General features: G+C 40.8%; 1 protein-coding gene across 8 annotated transcripts in view; it reads right to left on the reverse strand.

Moving 5' to 3' along the window:
• The window catches only part of ACTN2 (actinin alpha 2), a 153,341-nt gene extending 127,580 nt beyond the window's left edge, over positions 1-25,761 (reverse strand). Inside the window, exons 1-4 of one of the 8 annotated variants that reach the window (XM_019527467.1) lie at positions 25,527-25,761; positions 22,502-22,691; positions 21,187-21,188; positions 8,358-8,516 (exon numbers count right to left, since the gene is read on the reverse strand). In XM_019527467.1, coding sequence (XP_019383012.1) covers positions 8,358-8,483 — 126 coding nt within the window. In that variant the 5' untranslated portion in view covers positions 8,484-8,516; positions 21,187-21,188; positions 22,502-22,691; positions 25,527-25,761. Of the gene's footprint in view, positions 1-8,357; positions 10,357-21,186; positions 21,189-22,501; positions 22,692-25,526 lie in introns of those variants that run through there. The other 7 variants (XM_019527468.1, XM_019527473.1, XM_019527472.1 and 4 more) reach the window with 7 other exon arrangements.
• Positions 25,762-26,282: the final 521 nt, after the last annotated feature.

Genomic DNA, 26,282 nt, shown 5'->3' on the forward strand with positions numbered 1-26,282 from the left:
TTCCTTTTACTCCCTATATATCTGAAAAACAATTTTTTGTTATCCTTAACTTGGGATGCCATCCTCAGCTCCATGGTAGCTTTGGCCTTTCTAACTGCCTCCCTACAACTGCGAGCTGAGGAGGCATACTCCTCTTTAGTAATCTTTCCCTGTTTCCACTGCTTATATGCCCCCCTTTTTGTCCTTAGGCTGCTCTGGATTTCTCTGGTCAGCCAAGGAAGCATGTGGCATGTTACAATTTATCATGTAATTAACACGTTAATGGGATAATAAATGTAATGTCCATCAAGAGTCTCATATGCACATAAAACAAAGACTCCTCCTTTCAAGGAACCATACCAAACTCAGACCTGCTCACTGGTTTCCTCTACCCCATAGCACTAAAGTTTCAACTGTGGGAACCAGATTAGACCCATATTTCCTTCTAGTCTTTGTAATCTTGCTGGGTTGCAACAAATCCTTGCTTTGTCTGCAACTACACAGAAGTGCTTCAGCTGAGCTACATTTTACAGGAGATGTGTAATGGCCTTTGCTTTACCATGGCACTCCCTTCACACCTGTTTTCATAACATATGTTTTTGTTGGTGGTTGATAATTTGTGGTTGAAATGGGCTTGCGTGAGTTGTCTGATTTTTAATTGTGAACTGAAAGAAATGCCAAGGAATTAATAGAACAAGGTATTACAAGGGATGAATATAATTTCAAAGGAAAAAAATGAATAAATATCTGTTCTCCTCTTCCATATATTAATTTCTTACTACTTTGGTTTTTTTAGTAGGAGATATTTCCCCAGTATAACTTTAAAATTCTAGTGCCATGAATATTTCTGGTTGAGTTAGTTTGATGGACGCTCTGTTTAATCTTCCGTCATGTTCTGTATATATCTCTCCAGTGTTCAGTGTATTTTCCCCTTCAGGGCAGAGCTAACTGATAATTCTTGAGATAAGATATGAAACACATTGACAAAATATAGCCAGTCTGCTATCCTTCAGCGTCCTTCTCAGACACCATTCCACACAAATGGCATCAGCAAAAGGAATTCAGTATGTTACTATTTTAACATAACAGACATCTCTAGTGGCCCAATCCTGCAGAATATAGCCCCTGTTCCTGTGTGTACCTCAACTACTTTCAGTGCAGCTCTGTCACATGTTCTTCTGCAGGGTCAGAGACCAGTATTTAAGGTATGATCCTAAGAAATAGTTATTTTATCTTTATATTCTTAAAAACCCATGATTATTAGATAATAAAGAGCAGACTTTGCATGTACTTGATATATATCCCACTGAAGTCAACTGGAATCTTTCCACTAGCTTCTATGGGCACTGCGTTGGATCCTATATGGAGCCATCCACCATCCAGAGCAGTTTTCATAGGAAACAGTATTTTTAAAGGAGAAGGCAGACAGAATGTTTGGGTTTTTTTTTTGCCTATTTCAGTGTGTTTGTCTGTTTTGACAGAAAAAATCCTGATTGTCCAAGGGAAGCTGCTTAGCCTAAATGTACTGAAACTCTATGATCCATGTTGGATATTTGCCAGGACTCTCCATCTAATCCTTGTGTATTGAGAAGTCATTCTCATGTAATTCACATAGCCATAATATCTACTTCAACTTTCAGAAAAATAGACCTGAAAAAATTGATATTTTGCTGTTTGAAACCAGACTTTTCATCTGCTGGGCAAGAGAGCTGACATAAAGAAAAGATGGTGGGGAGTTGCATTTTATGACTTAGCAGGCCATATGACACATGTACACTCATCACTGTGCTTTCCCCCTTACCAATACTACCCCTCTCTGAGTTAGTCTGTAGAGATGCTATTCCAATGATCTGCTCAACCATGGGGTTTACAGGAAGTCGTTCACTAATAGCAGCAAGGTGGTGAGGCAGTGGGCTATGGGAAGGTTGATACTATTTTTTAAAAGACTGCTTGCTTGTATTGTCATTCACACTTCCTATGCTGATTGTTGGCTTTAACCCTAAAAACTGCCCCACATGGTTGAACCCTTGAGCATCATGTAGAACCCCACTGATTTATATGATATTCCATGGGGCACACAGGTCTGCCCATATGTACCAGACAGCACCATCAAGACATTAGGCTGAAAATTCTTCAGTACAAGGAATGTGTCTTCATGTGCTGTAGGCCCCTTATTCTCCAGTTAAGTCTCCCTGGGCAGACCTCTGGACAGCTGCTTGTGGTCACTGATTTCTGTGGGGCTGCCCTCAGGCTTCTCAATAAAGGATTAAGGCCTGTCTCTGGAAAGTGCTTAGTGCATGGTGAATACTATTTTGATTCTCATAATAATAGCATCATCCCTTAATGCCCAAAAAAAACAGGTCTGAGAGTCCTCACTATAAAAATATAATTCCTATGCAAATCAAAGTGTTTTCTGTACAACAAAAGTCTACACTTGGGCTTGAAGTCTTATTCTCATTTACACTCTAGCAGTACATTAGGGCCTTAAGATGGACAAAAAATAAATTTACATCCACTTTAACAGCCTTTGCACTGTCAGAGTTATGTAAAGGGGTCTTAGAGTATAGTAGTAGTGCTGGTTTCATCTAAGGCTGGGACTCTGTTTTTAAACTTTTTATGTAAAGTTATAGGACAATGCCAGAAACACATGCCTGAATGACTGCGGAGAACAGGTAAGAAATATAGATAGGATTCTAGTATGAAGACCTATAAAGTGCAAGCTATTTTTTTCCTTTGCATTGGAAATACCCTGAAGACTGGATTGCATCTGTCCAAAACCTTCAGATCTTTTCTTTATCCCAAAGGCTTAAGACTTTCTTTAATAAGAAGCAAGAATGTTTTATGTCAAAGTTTAGAACTCTAGTAGTAAATCATTTTATGACAAAAAGCCATCTAAAAATAGGATATGTATATCAGACAAATTTAGTGCCTTGACTTAGTGGAGATTCTTCTACTCTAAACATACGTGAACTTCCATGAAGCTATCTGTGTGGCCATTTGATGGGCTTCCTAGGACCCTGACCACACCACTTTTCTCTCTTCCCTATATTTCAGGTCTTCTCCTTCTGTCTTTCACTGCCAAACCAGCCATTCTCTCTCTTTCCCCTGAACCCTTACACCTCATTAGTACACACAGATGCAGATATTTCTTTACACACCACCACCTGCCCTCACATCCTTGGCATCCACCTCCAAGTCAGAGTTCCTGTCATGTAGCATCCCTTTGTTCCTACCAGAGCAAAAATAGTAAAAACAGAATTGGTACATATTTTAATGTTTTAATAATATTCAGATCTGGTTAATACAATTTTTACAATCCATATAAATAAACAATCAATGGCAGTTTAGCATTGCATGGTCTATTCTTGCATTGTAAATGTTTACTGAATTATAATCAATAAAACAGATTACTTTCTTACTTAAAAGTAACTAGTCAATACATTTTTCTGTCTGGTGTAGAATATAAATAAAATGTTTCTCTGCATTTATTAACCAGACACAAAGATGACCAGCATTTGTCATGTTAATATACAGCATGAAAGATCATCTGTTTGACTAAAATGGTTTCCAGTATATCCATTCCATTTTTGTACATGCGTAGCTTTGATAGACTATTCTCTTGTGGTCGCAGGGGCCCGGACGGGAAGTACTACTAGTCCTGAATTGCAACAAAAGAAATTTAGGTTGGATGTTAGGAAGAACTCTAACTATGAGAGTAAGTGCCTGAGCAGATGATTAGTTAAGCTGCAGAAGCGGAAGATTTTAAGAGCAAATTAAACCAATACTTGTCTGGGATGTTTTAAACGTGGAAGATTCTGTAAGGGCTGGATTAGCTAACCCTTGAGATCTCCTCCAGACCTATTTTTCAATGATTCTAATATCCTTTTGGGTGAAATTCTCCATCCATTGTCTCCAGTCAGAGAAACTTTGTTCTATATGAACACAATCCTTTCAGACAAGTTTTATTTACTAGCAAGAATGAGGGGTTGGGGGGAAATACTAGCAAAAATGAGGGATTGGGGGAAAATAATTCTAATCACACCTTGTTTTTTAACAGAGCTGTAGTATTGCCTTTTTCATTTCTTTCTAATGATGAACAGCTAAACTCATTTAATAGATATCAAAGTATGCTTTTAAAATAAACTATGCCTCTGTATGACCAGAAAGCAATTTCATAGAATCCAAGAAAAGGAGGACTGGAAGGGAAATTCAGAGGTCATCTAGTCCAACAGTTAAATACAGGTACATGGAGTTAAACAATTAAATCACAATGGTTTCATAAAATTATTCAGTAGAAGGTTTTTTGCACACTTGAAATGATATTCTGCTCTCAAACTCAGATATGACTCCCATTACTAGGTACATCTCAGTCAGGATAAAAATATTTGTCTGAACCATTCTAACCATACATCTCCCTTATTCTGCGTATCAACCCTAACTTATGATTGCAAATACAATTCTTGACAATGTGCTCTCTCTTTCTTAAAATGCACAGATACATGTTGTAATCTTTATATATGGAGGAAAATATTTACAAGAGCACTGTTCTCACAATCTGACCCATGCATGTGAAGCAGCAGGTCCATGATTTCAGTGGTACTCAGAACAGATGTAAGGGTCTGGACTATATTTTCCAGGACTTGTTTAGACAGAGTTGATCCTGGCTTGAGCAAAGGGTGCTAGATGACCTCCTGAAGCTACCTCTATTCCTACTCACTTCTAGAGCAAATGATATCAAAGACCCCATGGTTTCAACTGACTTCAAAGAGCAAAGTTAAGTCAACAATGAGCCCTTGTGAAAAATCTCTCCATAAGCCATTTACTTTAATTGGTATTACAGTGGGTGAAGTTATATATTACACATAGACCATACTAAGTGACCATGCCCCTCACTCCAGAGCAGTGATACAGCCCAAGTGTCCTGGCTTCTAGCCATACCCCTACACCTGAGCCCTCTAGTGGCAAGTCAGAGGTGTGCAGGCAAGAAACGGTATTAATCTTTACCATGTGACTGCTCACAGCACATTCAAACTTTAACACTGCTTAGCATTCCACAGAGTTAGCATGGCCTATGTGTAATGTGCAACTTCACCCTAACTTCACCCCCAGTTCAGTGCTCTACTTGCCCAGAACTCACTGTATCAGACGTATAACTTGCCAATCTGCTTCTAGTTCCAAATAGAGACATGTCTCCACCTGCAACACTTGTTGAGTAGTATTTAACTAACCAAGCAAGTGAAGTACATAGTGACAACAGGATTGCATGTTTTAGGCCATACACTTCAGAAGTGCCAAGTGGTCCCATGTACTTTATTCAAGAGATGCAAAAGCTGTGCTTACATAATGAGCATGTATTGGAAGTGTCTCCACAAAGGACACAATGAAGACATTTAATTATTTAATGCTTTCTTCATATCTTTCCTTGAACTCATAAAACATACCATCTCCAAGGATGGATTTCACCAACAGTGTCTATTATGCAGTACGTGCCAAATGGCTGCACTGTCCTGATTTGGTTTTATACAAGCTGAGCTTTACCCCCATCAGACTTGTCAAATTGCTGTTCACATTCAGAAGAGACACAGATAAGCTACTACCCAGCTTCTTTTTGTGTAACATTCACCATCTTTATTCAGACATTTGCAACAAAGTATTCTATATCCAAGAGCCTGGATTACTGCAGACCACAATATCCCTTGAACTGTGGTTATAATTAGGCGTCACATCCATTGTAATCCTATGGACGTCATCATGTGTCACTTGCATCTGTTGACAGATCTCATACCAGGCATATCACTGAAATGGCAAGTCTAGAGAGGGCAGCCCACAATAGAAACAATGGCATTTATTTTTGTCCTGTTCCAAGATTGTCGCATAGAAAATATATGTTGCCAACTGCCGGGGCTGCACTGACTGATATTATATTACTAGCTTGAACAAAAATCCATGCCCATACATCTACAGCCTTCTCATAGCAATTATGGCAATAGAGAATGTACTTTCTGAAACTTTTTTTTAGCACCATGAAAAAAGATTGATACCCTTAGATCATTTCATCCAGCAGTCTGTCTATCAAAAAAAGTATCTATTAATTATATCAAACTCCTTTCCAAGTGACGTTGTTATTCTTAAACATATGTATTATTTAAACAGTCTCTGCTCTAGCAATGTAGAATAACAAAGCAACAATACATCTAATCTATCAATCTACTCTGAACTATTAACTTTCCAATGCCACATGCTCTAACTGGATTGAAGAATCAAATGAGTAAAAGCCCAAGGATGGAAATAAGGTGTCTGCTTTAGCAACTCACTTGAGCTTTTCCTTACCAAAAAAAATGTTAAAAGTGGAACAAATCAGATTTACTTCAAACTCAAATACACCTCCCAACATCCAAAATCTCTGAACAGTCAGTTTGCGCTACAGGAAAACGCTTTTGAAGCAACTGACAGCTTTTGATCTGCCACTCTGTTATCATCATAAACACAGTAGTCCATGTGAACATCAGGCACTCTGTAGAGCATGAAGACTCAAAAAGGGCAGGGTGCTATTATCACAGACTAAAGTAAAAAAATCTAGTTAATGCCACTTGGAAGTACAAAATGCCTGTGTATAAAACGGCACAGCTGGTTCCCAGAACTGCTGTAGCTGTGCAACACTAATTAGAAATCATATTATTAGGCCCTTAGATTTGCTGAACAGATCAAGATGATTCATTTGTAACAGTGAAGTGTTTTCCATGCTTTAGTTGGCCATAGGTTACAGCAAAGTAGAATCACTTGCTCATCAGGTAAAAAGAAGTCAAGCTAAACTAAATTTTACTGTTGACTGGTGCAGTTTTATTACTGGTTCAGAGGATGCAATTGAAATAGCAGTCAGTATCATGCAAGGACCAGAATTCCAGCTATCCCCATCTCTTATCATGTTACTCATGCACATTGCAGAGTTGTGTCTGGGCAGCTGCTGCCACTTGACATCTAAACAAACAAAAACAAAAAAATCATGGGGGGTGGGGAGATTTGCAATTTTTTTTGCTAGAAGTAAAATGAAATGCTGGCCCTATTGAATTCAAAGGAGAAAGATGACCCATTCATGCAGGGGCAAGACTTCACTATTAGTTTCCAGCGTATCAATGAGATTCAACTAATTAATTACTCTTACTTTATTAGGGAGTTTATACAGCATCCATTTCTATGATTTTACAAAGGAATCTGTACAAATTCTACAAATTACAGTGGGCCAAATCCTGCCTTTAAATACCAACACATGCAGTTTGATATCTACACTTTGTCTAAAATTTTCCCTGACAACTGTTCTTATATATTAAGAAACAGAATTTAGTCTAATAGCCTGATGGAAGCTATATTTTGTACTTCTGCAGCCAGCCAGTGACCTTTTTACCCCAGACCTGACAGCTGGGAATTGCAAAAATTAATTTTTGCTTTAACAAGTAACACAAACATTTCAAAAGCCAGACTTTCTATACCCCTATGCAATTTACAAAGAGGTGTTTTGAGCTTAAGCAGTTCCCACTTTTTCATGTGCTAAAGATGCCATAGTGATTATCAACTAGAGTATTAGAGGTGTTGACCATGCTTTCAGTAGGTTTATAAATTTCACTGGTGCTCAGAAGCAAGAGTACAACTAGCTTCTGTGATGCGACAATGGTCCTCTCACATGCAAAAGGCAGAAACTTTGCTTCTACAGTGAGACGCTCCAAGGATTTTATGGGATTGTTTCTGCGACTTCACTGGATGAGAGATGGGTACCTTTCAATCCCTAAGTCACTGAATAAAGAGAGCTTTTAAAACTAAGCCTGAATATCACTCCAGACAATATTTTCTCAGCCACATTGTTCAGTGGACCTGTCAGTAAATTCTATTCTAAATTGACTTAATGGACCACAATTTCAAGAGCGGCCTCTTCAGTTGTTTCTGGGAATACTCGTGACTGCTCATATTTGTTTGCACCTGGATGTTGGGCAATTCCATGCATAATTTCCCATTTATACTTGCATTTACCTTATTTTTTAATAGCTGCACACCCACATTCAGAGACCACTTCCTGAAAATCTGGCCCCAGACATGATTTTAGAAATTCTGTCACCCATCAAGAAGTGAACATGAAAATACTGAAACACTTGTTTGTCACAAGAACTAGGGGCTTCTAAAGTGAAAGAGTATTTTATAAGTTATGTATGCTTTTTAGCTATGTTATATAAAAAAAACAGTTGATAACAGATTGCAATACAAAATTATAGACTCTGATTCCCTAGTGCACACCCACTGACAATTCCAGATGCAGTATTGTAATAAGGAGGTGATAATTATTCCACATATACAGACACACACACAGGCAGTTTATTTTATCTCCTGACCTTCCTTTGCTGTTTCTCCCATGCTGGGTCCAGAAGTAGGTCTCTGTCCCATTCTTCCTCTTGGATCATGTATTCGTCCTCTTCGTACTGGTAGTTGTACTGCATGGTTGTTTCTATCTGGTTCATGTTGCTTAAGGAGCAGATTCAATTCTGTGCTTGCTGTGGGATTTTAAAGAAATATTTTACTTTTTGATTGGTGATATGCAGCAGTGGTTGGGGGAGTGGGATTTCCTTCTGCTTTGAAGCAACAAGATGTTAATAGTGACAAATCTTGTCTCAGGAGTGGCTGAAGCTGTTAGGGTGCAGGTAGGAGCTGACCTGTGGTGACCTCCACTCCCTCCCTCCCTCCTTGCTGCTGCCGCAGGTCCCTGTGGCTGAGTCCCCAGAGAAGCTCCAACTCCAGCTCATTACTGCTGCCTATTATCCCCACTGGTTGTCACATGGCTCAGCAGCCTGGAACATCCTCCCCTCTCTCTGTCCCCTGTTTGCAAGCTGCAAGGCAGCTGTCCAGCCTGATTGGCTGAAGCAGGTTGATCCACTGATATAAAGAAGTGGGTGTAATTTCTGTCTTTGCTATGATGTGCTATTAAGAAGTTATACAACTACATTTTCGTGTTTTATGGGCAGTGAAAAGCAAAGATTTATCTATAGGAAGGGAAGGCTCACTATAAAAAAATATCACCTCTATGTACAGTATCTCTTCAGTGGTTCTGTGGCTTGCATTAACTTGTGTTAGTGCGTATTTATGTGTGCTTGTGTATAACTGTGTGTAAATGCATGTGTTATGGTATATAAGAACTGTAGGATATCTTTTTTTTTATTTTGGTAGGTGCATTTTGAGGTCAGGGAGCTGATTACAACTTGTACATTTAAAAATAAAATCTAGCTGACAATGCGTTATAATATGGTACCTACTGTTCTTCCATAGCTGCCCGGCCCATGAGTCACTTCCTTTTCTACAACAGGGAGATGGGCAAAGGGGACATGATGAGCCACTGCAGAAAGTCATATACACCAACAGAAAAAATAACTTACTAAATAGAACAGGCTTGAAACACAAACCAGAGAATAAAAGCCAGATCTAGCAAAGTGCCTCAGCTCCTACTGAAATGAATAGGAAGAAGAGAATGCTTAGCCCTGGGCAAGACCTAGCTGCAAATGAGAAAACATACATGTATAAAGTCAGGTGACTACTGAGGCAAGAGCTTGGCAAATATCTGGTGGAAAATTTGATGAGGAAACCCTTAACTCTCTGTATACTACAAGGCAAACACTGGAAAGGTAGGACTGTCATTAGAAATGCAGGCAGACACATCCCATTCTGACCATGTCATATCATTTTAGTTTTCTAGAAGCCAGCATTTCTGCTGGGAATTGGCAGCTTTACTTTGTTCTATTTCTAGTCTATTATTAACACTTACCCAGATATCTCAAGCAAAGGTCATCCCTGTGCTACAACTTGTATTGGGCATAATTCTGCCCTCTGTTACAAGAAGGAAAATACTAACCCGTGCTGAGAGTCTGTCGTAGATTAACCCAAATAAGAGGTCAGATTTGGGTGGTAGGGCTCCCATAAGGGAATATGAGTGAGCTGCAATGGTGAGTAGCAATTAATTGGATAGCACGTATCCAAATTTCAACCTGCTGCCGCACCATTTCTACTTGACTTTCGGAAAGAAAAAAAATTTAAATCCAATATGCCTAGATAGATAGTAAATAACCTATGGGTGTAACTTTATGATTGCAAATCTGGATGCACAAGGCAGTCAGGAAATGAACGTTTAAAATTCTCACAGCAACTCTTCACTCCCCTACATTACTATGCGTACTATAATCTAGGATTAACATTTAATGGTCTAGGCAAAATATGCTACCTGGACCAATTCCTCTCTCACCTACATTACACAAATACACTCATAATTTACTTCAAAAGTTGAACCCATGTTGAAGGTTAAGGGTGTGCTTCTAAATTAGGATCATAGTGCAAGAAGGCAAATACCTTAGGAAGGCTAGAGCCTGTAGCAGATAGTCATAAAGCAACCCAATTTATACATACATATCTAAATATATACATTGTAAATATATTTTATGATTCTCTTTTTTACTACTGTATCATCACTTGTGCTTCAGTAAATAATTATATAGTAGGTCGGAGTGTTGCTGTAGATGTGATGGTTCAGGAAATGTCTAAGAAAGGACTTCTTGTGATATCTTACTGGACAAACTGTATACTTAGGAGAGCTGCAGGAGAAATGTTAGAGCACCAAGTGCCCTTCCTTAACTCTAAGCTCAAACTTCTGCAGGCTTAAACCTCAGGAAGGGCACTCAGTCATAAAGTAGGGTTGTAAGGGACCTCACAGTGTCATCTAGGCAACCCCCCTGCTCAAGACAAGATCATCACTGACTAAACCATCCCAGCCAAGTGCATCGTATCTGCTCTTGAAAACTTCTAAGGAAGATTTAATTCCTGAATGCTTGTCCAACAGCTCTCCCAACTATACAGTTGACCCACTTACCTCTCATAAATAATTATGAACTATAAAGCAAAAAACAAATTTCTAACTGCTCATTAAGCACCAGAGGAGAGGTCTGAAGTTTCGTAGGTGCAAAATAGTCAAACTTCTGTTAGGAAAATCTTTGTAGTAAGTAAATTTTGGGCAATGTCTATACCCCATGTTTTTAGAATTTGTTTTGTAAGTTTTACCAGTCTCTCCAGAAAAAATAAATCTATTCTTGTGTGAGCTGTAGCTGGTAAATTTTCAAATAGATGGCTCTGCTTTTTGTTCCTGCTGCGGGTGCTCTCACGCCGCACACATCTACCCATCACAGCAAGTTTGTCCCACTACTGCCAAATCAATCCTCTTCTCCAACACCCATTTTAGTCTTTGCCAGCCTGCTCCTCAGTTCTACCAACCTCACCTCCTGGGATTCAACCCCCTCATTTCCCCAACCACAGTGGAGTCCCCTCTCCCCTTTGCAGGATGGGGCAGGGAAGCCATAGGCATCTTTCACCCCTCCCTTTTATCAGTCTAGGTGTTTTGGGAAGGGGCTGAGCAGGAGCAAAAAAAGATGCTCTGAGAAAACAGATAGGGAGTAGAGCTGCTCTGTACTGATGGGCACTTTCATGCCTGCTTCCTAAGCAGCCCAGATTGGCTACCTCAACCCCAAGAGGTGGGCATGCAAGGAAGTAGCCAATCAGAGCGCGGGGTTTCCCCCTGCCGAGCTGGAATAGCTAAAAGGCTGGAACTTCTTGCAGGACTGCAAGGGTATCTCTAGAGCTCTCCACTCTCCTGACACAGTTGAAAAAAACATTAAAAGGACTCGTAATGTTCTTATCAGGGGGTGACACAGAAATACAATGTCACAGTGTATTTGGGAATTATCTATGACTGATATCTAGTGATAAGAGGGGACTGGTTTCTATTGAGGAAACTATAGTGGAATCACTACATCTTCATTTGCCATTTTAATCTCTGCAGTGTGGAATCATAGGATGCCTTCTGCTACTCAGTGTGGAAGAGTAAGGAAGAGGTTTAGTTAACCATCAGTATTTTGCAGTGAAAGACTGGAAAAGGGGCTGGGTGGAGCAGCAGCTTAGTGCAACAGTCTTTTATTTCTGAAGACCTAGATTCAAATCATCTTAGTCTGACTTTTGCATTATAGCATTCAGTACTTTGGCATGAATGAGAATAGCTGCTAAAGGAAAGGCTTAGTGATGGAACAGTCAAAAAGTGTCAACTTTTTGGTCGAGATTTCACTTCATAGTCAGAAATGTATGCAAAGAACTTAGTATACTAAGGGCTTGAGACAGAAGAATGCTGGTTTGTAAATGAATGCTACATTTCATTCTATGGCGTTAGTCATGTGACCTGAACAAGAAGAACAGTGGTCATTATTCTTGTCACATAACAGGTCTCAAATAGTTACATTTACACTGAGTGCCTGCTCATACTGGTTAGCTCTAGTTAGCCACCCCTAAATCACTGGAAACCAAGTTATCTGGAATTCTGAATGCAGTGGTTAATACTTTTTGCAAATAACTGAATCCACTTAGTATATACAATCACTACTGCAATATTTTTAATGTTGCTGGGTGCTTGCAAATATAAAAAAAATGCTGCTTTATTTTAAACTCAGTTCATTCCCACACTGAGCCTCACCATGCCCAGAACAGGTAGTGTGTTACTACAACCTGGCTCACCCAACTTCTGTAAAGATCAGGGACTTCAGTGGGGCTTTTTCTGGTGTGCTTTCATTTAATAGCTGAGCTAACTGAATCAGTTTTTGAGGCACTGCAAAACACACGTGCACACTCATGTAGACACACCCTGCAAATCAAAAGGATTTTCTCAATTAAGTAGATACAATTTTCACCTCCCTACACCAGCTTTAAACAACCTATCCCACTGCATCATTTTAATCAATAGAAATGATCATATTTCACTGTATTTTTGTATCCTTTTTTTGCTCTTACAGATTCCTCACTGTCCTGTCAAGAATTAACTCTTCCAACTTCTAGTGTTCACCTGATCTTTCAACCAACTAACCCTTTTCTCATTCTTTGGCCTCCAAAGCAGTGTTTCCCAACCAGTGCGGCATGGCACAAGTGTGCCGTCAGAAATGAACAGATATGCGGTGAAATTTTGCTGTGGCAATGAGCTACAATAGGTATGAGGATGTGGAATGCCTTAACAGGCATAGGCATGCCGCAGAAAAATTTTATTAAATAAGTGTGCCTTGGGTTGGAAAATGTTGAGAAACCCTGCTCCAGAATTTTAAGAAATGATTTTTAAATTGGGCTGTTAACATAAACTTTGTAACCATGTTTCTACAAGACCATTTCTCCAAATGAACCCAAATGTATAAGAACAAGTCATTAGTTAGATGATTCTACTAACAAGATCAGCAGTGAAACAGTTAAAGGTGTTTAAAATTAAAACACCATTATTAGACTTCTGAGTTAGGATCTTCAATTGTGAACGGAGCAGTATCTGTCAGAATTGTATGGAGATATTTATAATATTCTTATTAAATTCTTCTTGAAGTAATGTCCTTGAGATAAGGAAAGAAACACACAGAACTGTAAGATTCACTTCTGGGTTCAAAATAACTGCTGACATTGTTGAAGGATCTCAAAGCGTTTTACAAACTATATTTAGGAATAATTTCATCTGCCATTGAAACATAGCTGTGGATGAGGTGCGGCATTTATAGGATATACAGATACTACCAATGCATGGAGCAGGACTACAGAGAAAATGCTGACTGCACTGCCATCACCAACTTTTGCCAACATTTTGAGAGGAAGGAAAGTAGTGTTGGCCTAAAACTCAGGAGATGGCCTCCATGACCTTGAATAAGTCACTTCAGATGAGATGTTCAAAAGGGTTTATAAGTGGCCTCACTGCTCTTCTTGAAGTGACCAGGAACAATCTCTCTGTACTGCCATTTCCCATCTGCAAAACAAAGGAAATAATTGCTTCTGCTTCTTGTCTGTCTGTCTCATCCATTTAGAGCTAAGTTTTTTGAAGAAATAAGTTTTTCTCTCCACATACGTTTGTATGGATTCTGTGTACTACTTCATACATATACTGAAGCATCCAACATAATGAAGAAGTTAGAAGTGACTATTGCCAATAAAAACCTAGACTACACAGCTCATTACTTCCAAGAATAAAGGGAGCAGTTGACTCTTACACTGTTCCCTGCTTCCTTGTAAAATTCCTACCAAAAGAGGGACAGCTGGTTCTCCTCACACCCTCCTGCATCTCTACTGACTTCACTCTTAGTTTTACAGATATTGCCTGGGCAACTTCAAACATATCTCACAAGGGTGATACAGATAAATGAAGCAAGCAAAGATTTCAGAAGTCAAAAGTTCCTTGTCTACATTAGAATTATGATGCCAAAGGAAATGCTATATGCAATCACTTACCTAGTCTATTAATGTGTGAGCACTGCAGTACCACTATACAGACGTCACAATGTAATACACACTATGACAGGTGGGAAACTACAAATAGTGCTGGCATAAGATTGGAAAAAATGGTGAGACAGAGCCAGAATTTTCAAAATGGTTCAGAGAGACAAGGGATGGACTGGGGGTATAGAATAGCCTATTAAAAACTTTCAGGAGAACAGTCATGTGTTCTCAAAACCTTGGCCATGCTCCTGTTCCACATGTTGGCTCAAACTTATCTTCAAAGAGAGTAAGCAAGAAATAAATTAACAGTTCAAGTGGAGTGCTAAAGCCTCTAACTGAACTATATTGTGAGCACTTCAAGAATGTCAGAAGATTAAAAAAAATCCCTCTCTGAGCCACATGTGGCCTGTAACCAATAGCACCCTGAACATTTTTTAAAGATGTGCTTCACTGTTCAGCAATGCTGTGGATGTTACTGAGAAGAGAGCTGTGTCAGGTAATGGTTTTGAACTAAATCAGAAATTTCAGGCAATAACTAACTATGGTGATAAGCTTTAGAGAGGTAGATAGCTGTGTTAGTCTGGAGTCAGTCAGAAGGCAGGGTAGAGGTGCAAATAAATACACAGAGCTTTTGTACTGCCACATGATCTCCAACTGTTTGACAATGATTCAAATGCAAGCCTGGTGTAGTTGCTGGCTGCTGGAATGAATTTGGTCTTTTAGTTGATCCTCAAAACACCCTTATGGAATAAGTAGAAGGGAGCAACTTTAATCTGTCAAATGAACAAAAGCCAAATCAGCTTCGCATGTACATCAGTATATCAACACTGACTTCCACATGATTTGCATTGATGTAACAGAGAGATCACACCAGAGTAAGGCATTTGGGCTTATTATGCAGTCTTTGGCAAATCATTTAAACTTTTTTCCCAATATTCCCTTTGTACATTAGGGCAACATTTACTTACCTCACAAAAATGATGTAAGGGCTAATAGTGGTTAAGCATTTAGAAAATGAGAAGTGATTATATTTATTTAAGCCATGCATGAATAGGGCAGTGGTTCTTCCAAGGTCACATCCAAACTATTCACAAATGCAAATCTTGCACTTCTGATCCACTTCTGGGTCTGCTGCCGAGCATGCTGGGGTCCCCCCACATGCTCCTGTGGGACGCTCCATCCACCCCACCATTGCAGCATTCACAAGCCACCTGATACCTTGAGGTATGTAGAAAAAACATTTAAAGCTATGTCTATGCCCAAATTGTTGTATCTGTTAGACCCTGACTCCATGTGGCACCCAATGGCTAGGGAGACGATGATCCAATTGCTCATGGATCCTGTTACTCATTAGCCAGAGCAAGCAGGGAGCAAACACTAGCACACATTGCTCGCAACAGCTTTATTCAGAATGGAGACAGCTTCGGACTAGCTCCCAAAAAACGAACAAACCAGGGAGCCGCACTGAACAATAGTTCTTTTCACATTTTATACACCTTAATTCATGCTTATTAACATTTACTCCACCTCCGTCCCTTTCTGTTCCACCCATTTCTCCTCCCATTTCAAGCTCCACCTCTGTTTACTGTTTACTTCATTAGCTTAGAATTCCCTATGCATTTCCTTCATTTACATGCCTCTCCGCTAAGAGTACATGCATAAGACTTTGACCCCGGCTTCTTTCAGTGAATTGTTGTTTCTTGCTGGTTCTTTGCTGATTTCAGCACCATCTCCAAGGTCTTGCTTCTGCTTTATCTCCTGACAATAGCTGCTGGGCTGCATCTTGTTCTTCTTACACAATGGGATCTAACACTATGACCTTGTTAAAAAGCTGCTTACCTAAGCATTTGCAATGTTATTTTGAATACATCATTCTGCCTTGTGACCAGCAGCTTTTGTTGAGACACATATTAAAGCCTTTATTCAGCTGCAAATCCAGTGCTCCCCAAAATCTAAATAGTCACCCTAACAATATCTTTCTGAATCTTTCCGAATCAATTCGAAGGGTTCTGATACCATTCAGAGAGAGTAAAGGGTCTCCTGATTTGATCTGGATTCGGAGATTCGGCCACTGAATCGGGCTGAATCTCCACCGAATCGAATCAGGGACCAAAGCTTCGTACAGCCCTGCCAGCTACATTCTGTCAGCAGGTCAACATTTCCCCCTTCCCTAACTACCTGTCTAGCACCTATTGTCTTCCATGACCTCTGATCCTCCTTGCCATGCATTTGCATTTTCAAAGACCTGCATTTTGCTTATTGGTTTCTAATCCACCCAGGAGAGCACACAAATACCAGTAGATTCTCCCTATGCCTGAAGAAGGGTGTTTGTGCACAAAAGCTTGCAAAGATCAATTTTCCAACTATTTAGTTGGCTAATAGAAGATATCATGTTTACCCAAAGAACCCTGTCTGGTCTAACTTGTAGTCATTTCATGCAAAGTTACAAAATATTTAGATCCTCAAAAGCACAAGCACACCCCTAATAGCTGGCCCCCTGGGCAACTAAGGGCAGCAGAAATGAGAGGGAAAGCAAGAAGAGTAACTCAGTGAAGTGGCTGCTATCCTGGAAGTGTAGGGGCTGTGATTTCTAACCTGGAGCCTTACTTCCAGCATGGCAGAAACTTCCCCAATGCTCTGTTCGCCATCAGTTTTATTCACTGAATACAAGGTGCAACGGCTCAGCTTCAAAAAAAGTTCTGGAAAGGGGTTGTATAAATGCTTAAGTTGTGGCATAGTGGCTAGAACATTGTGCTGAAAATTCAAAGAGACACAAATTCAAACCCTCTATGGATGAGTGAGGTGCATGATGTGGGTCACCCATTTCCTGGGTGAGTCCTCTAACCTCTAGGCTATTGGAGCTAAACCATGGGGCAGTCCTCCTTTTTTTCTGGAACATACACTCAGGCACACACATATCTAGTTAGTCTGCTTGTGCTCAGTGTACACATGTGTGCTTATGCATGTATATTGCAGAGGTAAAAGAAACTGCAAACTCTCTCTTTGGCCAAAACCGTCACTTACAGGGCCACCACTTACTGCTATTTAGGCACACAAAGTGAAACAGAATTCCAGTTTTTCTGTCTAATAATTTAGTAAATTATTGACCTACCATTGTTTTAGAAAATATATTTCCTATATCCAATATTATACTGTATAGAGAAGTGATTCTCAACCAGGGTGTCACAGCGCCTAGGATACCAAGAGAGCCTTTTAAGAGTGCTGCAGGATGCTGTGTAATATTAGCACTGTTAGCTGTGCAAATACCTACATGGTTCACAAGATAAACCCAGAGATTTCAAATAGGAATTCACACTGCCGAAAACATTCTGGGGTCTTTCTGAGTTCTTTGCAACAGAAGAATTGCTCTACTTTCCAGTAGTCAAGAAGAGTCTCTTTTTTAAATCCTCATCAGTCCCACCACCACAACCACAATAGTGCTTACAGGTTCCAATTGAAATCGAGACTCCAGTATGATAAATACAATATAAATGTACAGGAAGCAGCAGCCTAGTGCATTTAGACACAACATTTGTTAATAAAACAACAATAAAACATAGATTACTTAAAGCTCAACAGTGTGTAACTGGATGGGCTTTAATTGTTATAATTCCCCACTGAGGCACATTCTGGATACCCTCCTCTCCATTTTGATATTGAAAATGGATCATATCATCTTCAAAAATGAAAGCTGTTTTAAGAAAATTACCCATGTTGCATCTCAACTCAAAATATTTGCTGACCACTAATGGAAAAAAAGCAACTGAAGCAGTGAGAAGGGCTCTTGGCTTGAACAAGCAGCCTGAAAGGAAGGACCGTTATTTATATTTAGCACCTATAGATATGGATAACAGTATCTCTCTTTCAAGAAGGGAAATGTGGTTCATCTTAACATTTCAAACAAAACTTAGCAACTGGCTAGCTGACAAGCAAGTAGAGGTTCAAACAGCTGTGACCCAAGAATGGACAGCTGTACCATATATGATTTGCTGCTTTTCTTTCTTTCTTTCTTTTGGCTTTATTTGAGTGAGAAAGGAAAAACGCTCTAACCTGGCACATCTATCAACTACTTGCTTTTGATTTTCACCTTTGACTTTTGATTTTCTTCCAACTTCTATAACTAGTATAGCCCTAATATTGAAAGGTAAGTGACAAAAAACTCAGAGTGTTATTCTACTTGTTAGATATTACGTTCAAGCCAACATGCATTTTTATGGAGAATCAAATGTTATATCCAGCTAATTTGTTCTCTTTAGCTGGTAGTACTGCCCTCACCAGCAGTCTTTGAATAGTTTGCCTAAATGCATTAAGCAATATGACTCACATCTGCCACATGGCTCATTCTTTCTGCCAGTAACAGTTTATCTGATGTAGATATCTTTTCCAATTGCTCTGTACCTCAGATCATACCTCTCAACCCAGTAAATAAAACACATGGCAAAGGGCTAAACTGGTAGCAGTTCTGATGAGATTTCTTGCTGAATTATTGTATTGTAATAAATGCACAGTCCCTGAAAACTGATTCAAGTTAAATTGTACTTTGATAGCAATAAAATGTGGTAGTACTTTGCTTCATCAAATAGTTCAGTGTTAAGATAATCACTAGGGGCTCCTATACACATGCAGGGAGGCTGCTCCAATGCTCTGTAATTACATGGTGGTGCTTTTGTTCATTTAACAAGCTTTAGTTAAAGCACCCCCACTGCCACATTTCAGCACAGGAACACTGATACATGTGACGCTCTGGGTACTTTAATTAACACGGCTCTCAGAGTTGTGCTAATTAAAGCCCCCTCCCGGAGCACATTTATAAATGTCCTAGGTCTTTTTTCTTTGTTTTTCATAGTCTCTAGCCTCTATTCTCTTGGGGCAAGAGTAGGCAGGAGTGGGAAGGGGAGCTTTAGTGCCAAAATATATAGAGACTACACAGACATGCATGCACAGAGCTTCTTTGTGCTATGCTGAGTCCTTTCCTTGCACTCTCCTGGTCACATGGTCTTGACTGTTTATTTGTGGCTGTCTAAAAGGATCGATAAAAAAGTATGGACAAGTTCTTATCAGCTAGTGATTTTGATTAAAAACAGACACTTTCCAGTCCTCTAGCCAGGAAGTCTAAAATGCAGTAAAATTAGGTTCTGAATAGTTCCTCTACCCATCCAGGGACTGTCCATTTATTATTAGCTCTGGAATCCAACTGCATGCAGAGCTTACTGTTGTGGAAATCAGCAATGCATCTTCCAAAAACAGTAACTGAAACATGGTACTGTCTGCCAGACTCCTTGGTAAATTAATGACATATAGATTCTACCTAGCAAGTGAGCTCCTCCCAGCATTTGACTTCAGCTCAGCTAAAGAAAGAATCAAAATTTGTGCTTCGTTTCTGTAGCCTTTCCTAAAGAACTATTCCCTTTTCCTGTTCTGCCAAGCTTCAGCTCAGCGCTCTGTACCCTCCTGACTACCACCCACATAGGGGGCCTGACTATTTCTCTCTTCAGGTAGAGGAGTCATGCTCTAGAATAACTCCACTGACCTTGTTAGAGTTGCTGCTAATTTATGCTGGTGTAAACAAGTAGATAATCAAGCCACAGGGTAGAAACCAGTCTTAATTCTTCATTCACATGCATTCAAACTTACCTGACATAACTAATTCTATCTTGCCGTCTATAAGAAAAAGTTAGGTAGCACTAGAAGTAGCATTAAGTCCTTATCAAGGATAAACTGCATAGAGGTAGTGTCTGGGTAATATCAAAATGGTGGCAACTCTACCCTGAAGGTGGATAACTGCTAGGTGAGGGGTGGATAGGGCAGAATGACCTAAAAACCTGAGACAATGTAGGCCTGCAATCCTATAACGACACATTAGAGATATATTCCTTACCTCCCACACGATGTCAGGGAATGCATTTGCCTCCTTCCACTTGAAGAATAGCCAGAGCAACACCAGTTAAAAATGAACAAATATAGAATTGCTTTGCACGGTGTAAACAATTTTTGAGCAAGGTGGGAAGGGTGAAAAAGAATTTAAATGGGACTTTGAGTCATTCCAACCAATGTGAGAAATGTATTGATTAATGGACAAAAACAAAATTAATTGCTGAGGCTAAGCATAATCTTATGGGACAAGTCTCTCTGCCACAGAGTGGTCTCAGCCTGCTTCTCCACAGCAGGGGGTGGGGAAGGGATGAAGGGGCAGGGGGATACTTCTTTTATGGTCCATCAGGCAAGCGTCTTGGTACGCACAGCAGTCCCACAGATGCTGAAGAGTTACCCTTCCCACTTCCTTCCAGTCACATTTCCCATTTATGGATGGCTGGTAAATATGATTCTAACCAAAGATTCCTGATTGGCTTGACTGAAATTTCTTTGTTTCACTGAAGCCTTCAGAGCTTGACTGGACCAGATTCTTCTTTGCAGTTATGAAGGGTGTCACTTAATTGGGGCTGTATACTTTTAACAGCGGGATACTTCCTTATTTTTTTTCTTTTACACTACTCTCTCTGAAACAGCTTTTCTAAACATTCTAACAACAACCCATTCAATACTTCAGGAATCAGAACTTGTGGCAGACGTGATATCTTTTATTAGACCAACTAGATATTTGCAAAAAAAAAAAGGCTTTATTTGCAAGTTTTCAGACACACTCACCCCTCACCCTTCCTTGGGCAGAGGAGAATGCAAAGATTGTAAAATTTCTCCTGGGTGGAAATGAAAATTCATATCTAGATAGTCTAATAAAAGATACCACCTCTGCCACAAGTTCTGATTCTTTTTGCCTGTAGATCAATACAGCTGCAACCTAGATACCCGATTATACTTTATGCATTTGCCACTGCAGCTTTGCTGTATCTGGTTCCAGACAGATTTCAGCACTAGGATATTGGCTGTCCTTGAGATGCAAATGCATACTTCTGTTATGCAAAACCTGTGTGGCTGCCTGGTCTGAGCTGTACTCATAGAGGAGGCCCACATGTGTAACAACTGCTTCAGTTCTCTGCTAGCCATACATGTCACGAATGTCAGTTCTCTGCTTACAAAAGCCAATTTCAAATGGCCACAGTAAATGTTACCAAAATATTTAAACATTCATACTTAGCAGAGCACATGACAAAACAAAAAAACCCCACTTCATCTAGAAACTGTCAAATTCAATTCAAGGACATATGATAGCTGACTGGTAAGATGATCTATCAACTATACACAAACAAATACCTACTTTTGCTTTAAAGCAGTGGTGCTCAACCTCTGGCCCGCAGGGCTCCCTGCAGGGGAACAGTGGCAGTGTTAACTGCCAAGTTTCCACAACTCCAGGGAGCCCTGCAGGTTCAGACCACAGCCTCAAACCTTAGGGCCTCAACCTGCCTGCCAGTCACTCATACGAGTCTACTGGCTCCTCACCTGAGGACTGGCGTGCAATAGGTGGTCAGAACCCAATATCTGGGTGTAGCCACCTGCCCATTCCTGCACCTGGAGTGGCTAATTAGGATCAGTGGACCCTTTACTCCTTCCCACAAAAATCCTGACCTGGAAGGGGAAGTGTCTGGGCAACAAAACTCAATCTTGTACCCAGGCCTCCGCATCCCTGGCTTGTGCCTCCACTGGCACAAGCTGATAGATTATCTGGCTATCCAACCCAGCTTGCCCATGGACCCTGAGTTTGGCCTGACCCTTTGGCTCCCTAACCTGATACTGGTTTAATCTTCCAGACACCTGACCTGGCTAGCCTCCAGACCCTGCACTCTGCCTGACTCTCTGGATCTCTGACTTGATTCCCCAGACAGATCGTCTGGCTTCCTGGCTCCCCTATACTCAGACTCTGCACACTCCCCTTGGATCTTGGTTGCTTCTTCTGTCCCTGGGTAACCCCCAGGCTTGGTCACCCATGAACCAGCATGACACAGGCTGGATAATCTGTCGCTGCATACTAGTTTGCCCCAGCACAGAGCTGGATCTGGATTCACAAAATCAGGTCAGTGAGTGACTGGATGTGGGTACACGGAGTCAGGTCAGGCTGGCATACCAGACTGCACCCACAAATCAACCCCATGCAGGATCCAGCTGGCAGGACAACCCTGCACCACTCATCTGGTGGACTTGGGTGCCACTGCTTTAAAGGGGAAAAAAGACACACCCCTGAAAATTTTAGCCACTGCAAAAACTAAAAGAAACATTATAGATATCATAATAAGTTCACACTAGGATGATTTTAAGGCCACAGTATTACCTTGAACTCCTGTCAAATTTCAGAAGCACAGCAGAGTCGTATTTAAACAACAGTGTGGGAAATCTCAGGGAATGCATAAGGTGGATGGCAAACAGAGATGACTGTTCAAGCCAGTAGCACTCTTCCTTCTGAATCAGAACTGATTTAGTCCTCCAAAATGATGCTGGGGGGTACTGTATAACTGGAGGAGCTATAGAGGAGACACAAAAGTGACATGCTAGCAATCTGCACAGACTAAGAAGCTTCTGAGAATTGTTAAGAGTTGGGTGCCTTACAAGTAAGCCAAATTGTACCTCTGGACATTTCCTTTCTGCTTCCTTAAATCCCCTCTGCAGGCTCTGCTGCAAGTTTTCTTCAATTCCTCTCCTTCGTTTTTGAGTACTGTCACAGCATGCTAGTGAACAGTTGTCACAGAATCTCGCCCAAAAGAACCACATTTCAGCTGTGGATGAACACACTCACTTGCTATCATTTGTGAAGTGGTTTGAGATGAAAAAGATGGTAGACAAGCATGCACTTGCTAAAGCAAGATAACTGCTTTTGTACCTTGTAGGCCAGTCTTTTCAAACCTGATCCAGGTACTAGTTCGCATGGGAGCCAAGAATATTACTAACATTCAAAGCAAGTCATTTTATTATTAGAAATTAACAGTACAGGATTGAAAGAGACCTTTAGGGTCCCCCACCCCATCTCAATTTTTCTCCCCCTGCTCTCTCACAAGTGCCCTCAATCTCTTCTGAAAAAGTATCAAACATCATCTGTATTAAGAAAAAATAAAAATCAGAAAAAAATTAAGACTTCAAAACTCACCGTTTCTCCCACCCCAATTCCAAGAACTCAGGAAATGGTTTATTTAATTTTTTTCACTGTTTCAAGTGGTTAATAGTAACTAGTAATAGAATTAATCTTGTCTATAACTCCATAAAACCTGTTAGGAATATGCAGTAAGAGCAGGGAACAAGCAGTAGACAGACTACTAAGAACAGGTTCATGCTTAAAATACAAAAACCTCCCTCTCTCAGGCTCCAGAGTTCTGGTTTAACACAGAGAATATGAATTTGGGAAAAGCTTTTTCCTGCATTCAGCTTCAAGTTAGGAAATTACAAAACCAGTAAAATTACAAAACCTATCCCCATAGTTTCCTTCAACACTCAGTGTCTTTGTATTTCCTCAGAACATCCTTCCTGGTGCTTGATCAAGGGCATTTCTTTCTGCCAGTGGGAAGTGTCTTGGTTCCTTTAATTCAGGAGCATTAAATTCACCTCATACCCTGGGCCTGATCTGAACCACAGGGCTTCTTGCAAGCAAGGTCTGGTCTAAGGTACAGGGTGACTCTGGTGGCAGTGGCAGCTCCAGCTCCCACCATATGCCCTATGCCAGACCCGGAGCTGCCACCCCTATACGTCTTTCATGTCAGGGCAGCAGCTTCAGCTCTGCCACAGAGCACATGGTGGCAACAGCTCTGGCTCCAGGTCCAGCATGGGGCATGTAGTGGTGGTGGTGGCAGCAGCTGGGCTGGGCTGTATTAGCTGGTTATCCCTCCTGCCACCTACTGCCATGTCCACAAAGGCCCAAGCACTCTGGATTCTGGGGCTGGTCACGCTCCCTAATTTCCAGTGACCCATCACTAGCCTGGTAGACCAGATACAGTGACTCCATAGGCCAAAACCAGCCCACGGGCAATATATTTGACACCCCTGCTCTAATTCATTCCCAGATGGGAGTCTTGAGAAAACTCTGAACCCCCACTTCGAGCTGAAACAAAAAAACCATAAAAAACAAAACTAAGTGAAACAAAAGAAACCTCCCTCCTGTCTTTGTGGGCCTCTTTCCAAGAGGGCAACAGTTGTCCTAAACAACTGTCAGAATCTATAAGTTCCCATTTACCTAGCAAGAATATTTGAAACAGCTTGTAAACAGCCAATTTTAATCAGCTATCCCCAAGTTAATTTGAAAAAAATAGCTGTTTGCCGTTTCAAAAACCTGCACACACTAATGTTTTTCATACACAGAAGTATGCACATGCACAGAGGTCTAGATTATGTTTAATACAATTCAGTCTCCTGCTGACCTTGGGCAAAAAAAGATGTATACAACTGTTAGCTACACTGATAAATGTGATAAACTGGCATGTTGATTTGTATCACAGCATGCCAACTAATTTGCCAAATGAGCCGGATGTGAGAACAGGCAGGGGAGATGGCAACAGTCAGATAAACAAACATCCTCCAGATCAGATCAGCACGATCAAAACAGCAGGGTAGTAACCCTAAACAGCTCACTTGTTGTGACAATAGCCTTCCTCACCCTCCCAGCCCAGATGTACAAAAATAGTGCCACTTTAAACAGGAGTGCTGATCTATGCAAAGTTAACACCTAGCTCCATCTGGTCCAGGAGAGGAAAGGATAGATATCTTCAGAAATAAGGCTTAGGTGCTGTCCTTCAGGTACTTTCTTTGGTCCCAGTCCTTCAAAAAAGCAAGGACATGTTTAACGTTACACATGTTCACACCCACACTAACAGTAATGGAACTACTCCGAGTGCATAAAATTAAGTAAATACATAACTCTTCAGAAAAATCAAGGCTTATACTTATATTGACTGCTTGCATGTCCTTTGTATGGCAAGATACTGCCATCTACAGTAGCCATAGCAGGCAATGCATTTGCTGTCAGATCTTGGCTGCAGCTTATTAAAAAGCAACTAAAACAGGCAAAAAATAGTGCCAGAACCTTGAAACCTAAAAATCTAACTTCTCACGCTGTTGAAAAGCACTGAAAAACAGAACCATTTTCAAGATTTTTTTTAACAGCTTTACCCAATTTTCTTTTCCCACATATACCAGCTTATCCCAAACCATATTCCCTTCAGTAGCTTCCTGCAGGTTATTCCAGGAGGAGAAACATCAAGAAGAAATAAAAGTTTCGATTTGGAGGTACATGACACAACAGGGGTGTCAGAGAGCACTGGGAGTTTGGATGTGTTGACCTTCCACAGGATTGCCCCCCGCAAGTATTTACAAACCCAGAATCAGCACACCCAAGGCAGGAGATGAGCTCACATGACTTTAAAAACATTTTATCTGCATTCCTCTGGCTCCCACTCACATCCCAAGGTCCCACGGTGCTGGGAGAGAAAACACACATGCATTGACCAAGCCAACAGCTCGACTGAAGCCTCACTGCACTTTTTGCCTGCTTCCCATTAGTCTTCTGGCATTAGGTGCCTCACTCAGCCTCTGGCTCTGCTTCTGCCTGAGCGGCAACCCACAGGCGCACCTCCCATGGCTCCTGCTGCCATGGTGGCTGGGAGCTCTGGCTCCCCTGTCCTCTTCCATAGGGTTGCCAACTCTATTTGAACCTATTCTGGGAGGTTTCATCACATGACATAACAACTGATCTACTGTACTGAGTAGACTTTATGTCAGGAGGGCAAATGCACATCCTTACTACATATAAAAAACCCACTGGACTGCTGTACAAATTAAATTTAACATTTAATATCTATTTTAATGAATGCCTTATCATATATCTGCTGGGTGACTCTCAGCAGCCTCCTGGAGATTGCCCTGGAGCCTCCAGGAATTAGGTATCAATCCTCGAGAGATGGCAGCCCTACTCTTCCAGGTTCTGGGAGCTCATGGGTGCAGTACAGCGGGCTGGGAGAAGGCTCTGCATTGCACTCTGGGCGGAGAGGAGCTACGCTGGGCACAGAGCAGGGCTCTTGCCCAAGGTGAGGCTGGCCCAGTGCCTGCCGCCTGACCCCCCTCCCCAGGGTTGG

The sequence above is a fragment of the Gavialis gangeticus genome, unplaced genomic scaffold, assembly GCF_001723915.1.
Source record: "Gavialis gangeticus isolate Ggan-Ray unplaced genomic scaffold, GavGan_comp1, whole genome shotgun sequence".
NCBI classification, from domain to species: Eukaryota; Metazoa; Chordata; order Crocodylia; family Gavialidae; genus Gavialis; species Gavialis gangeticus.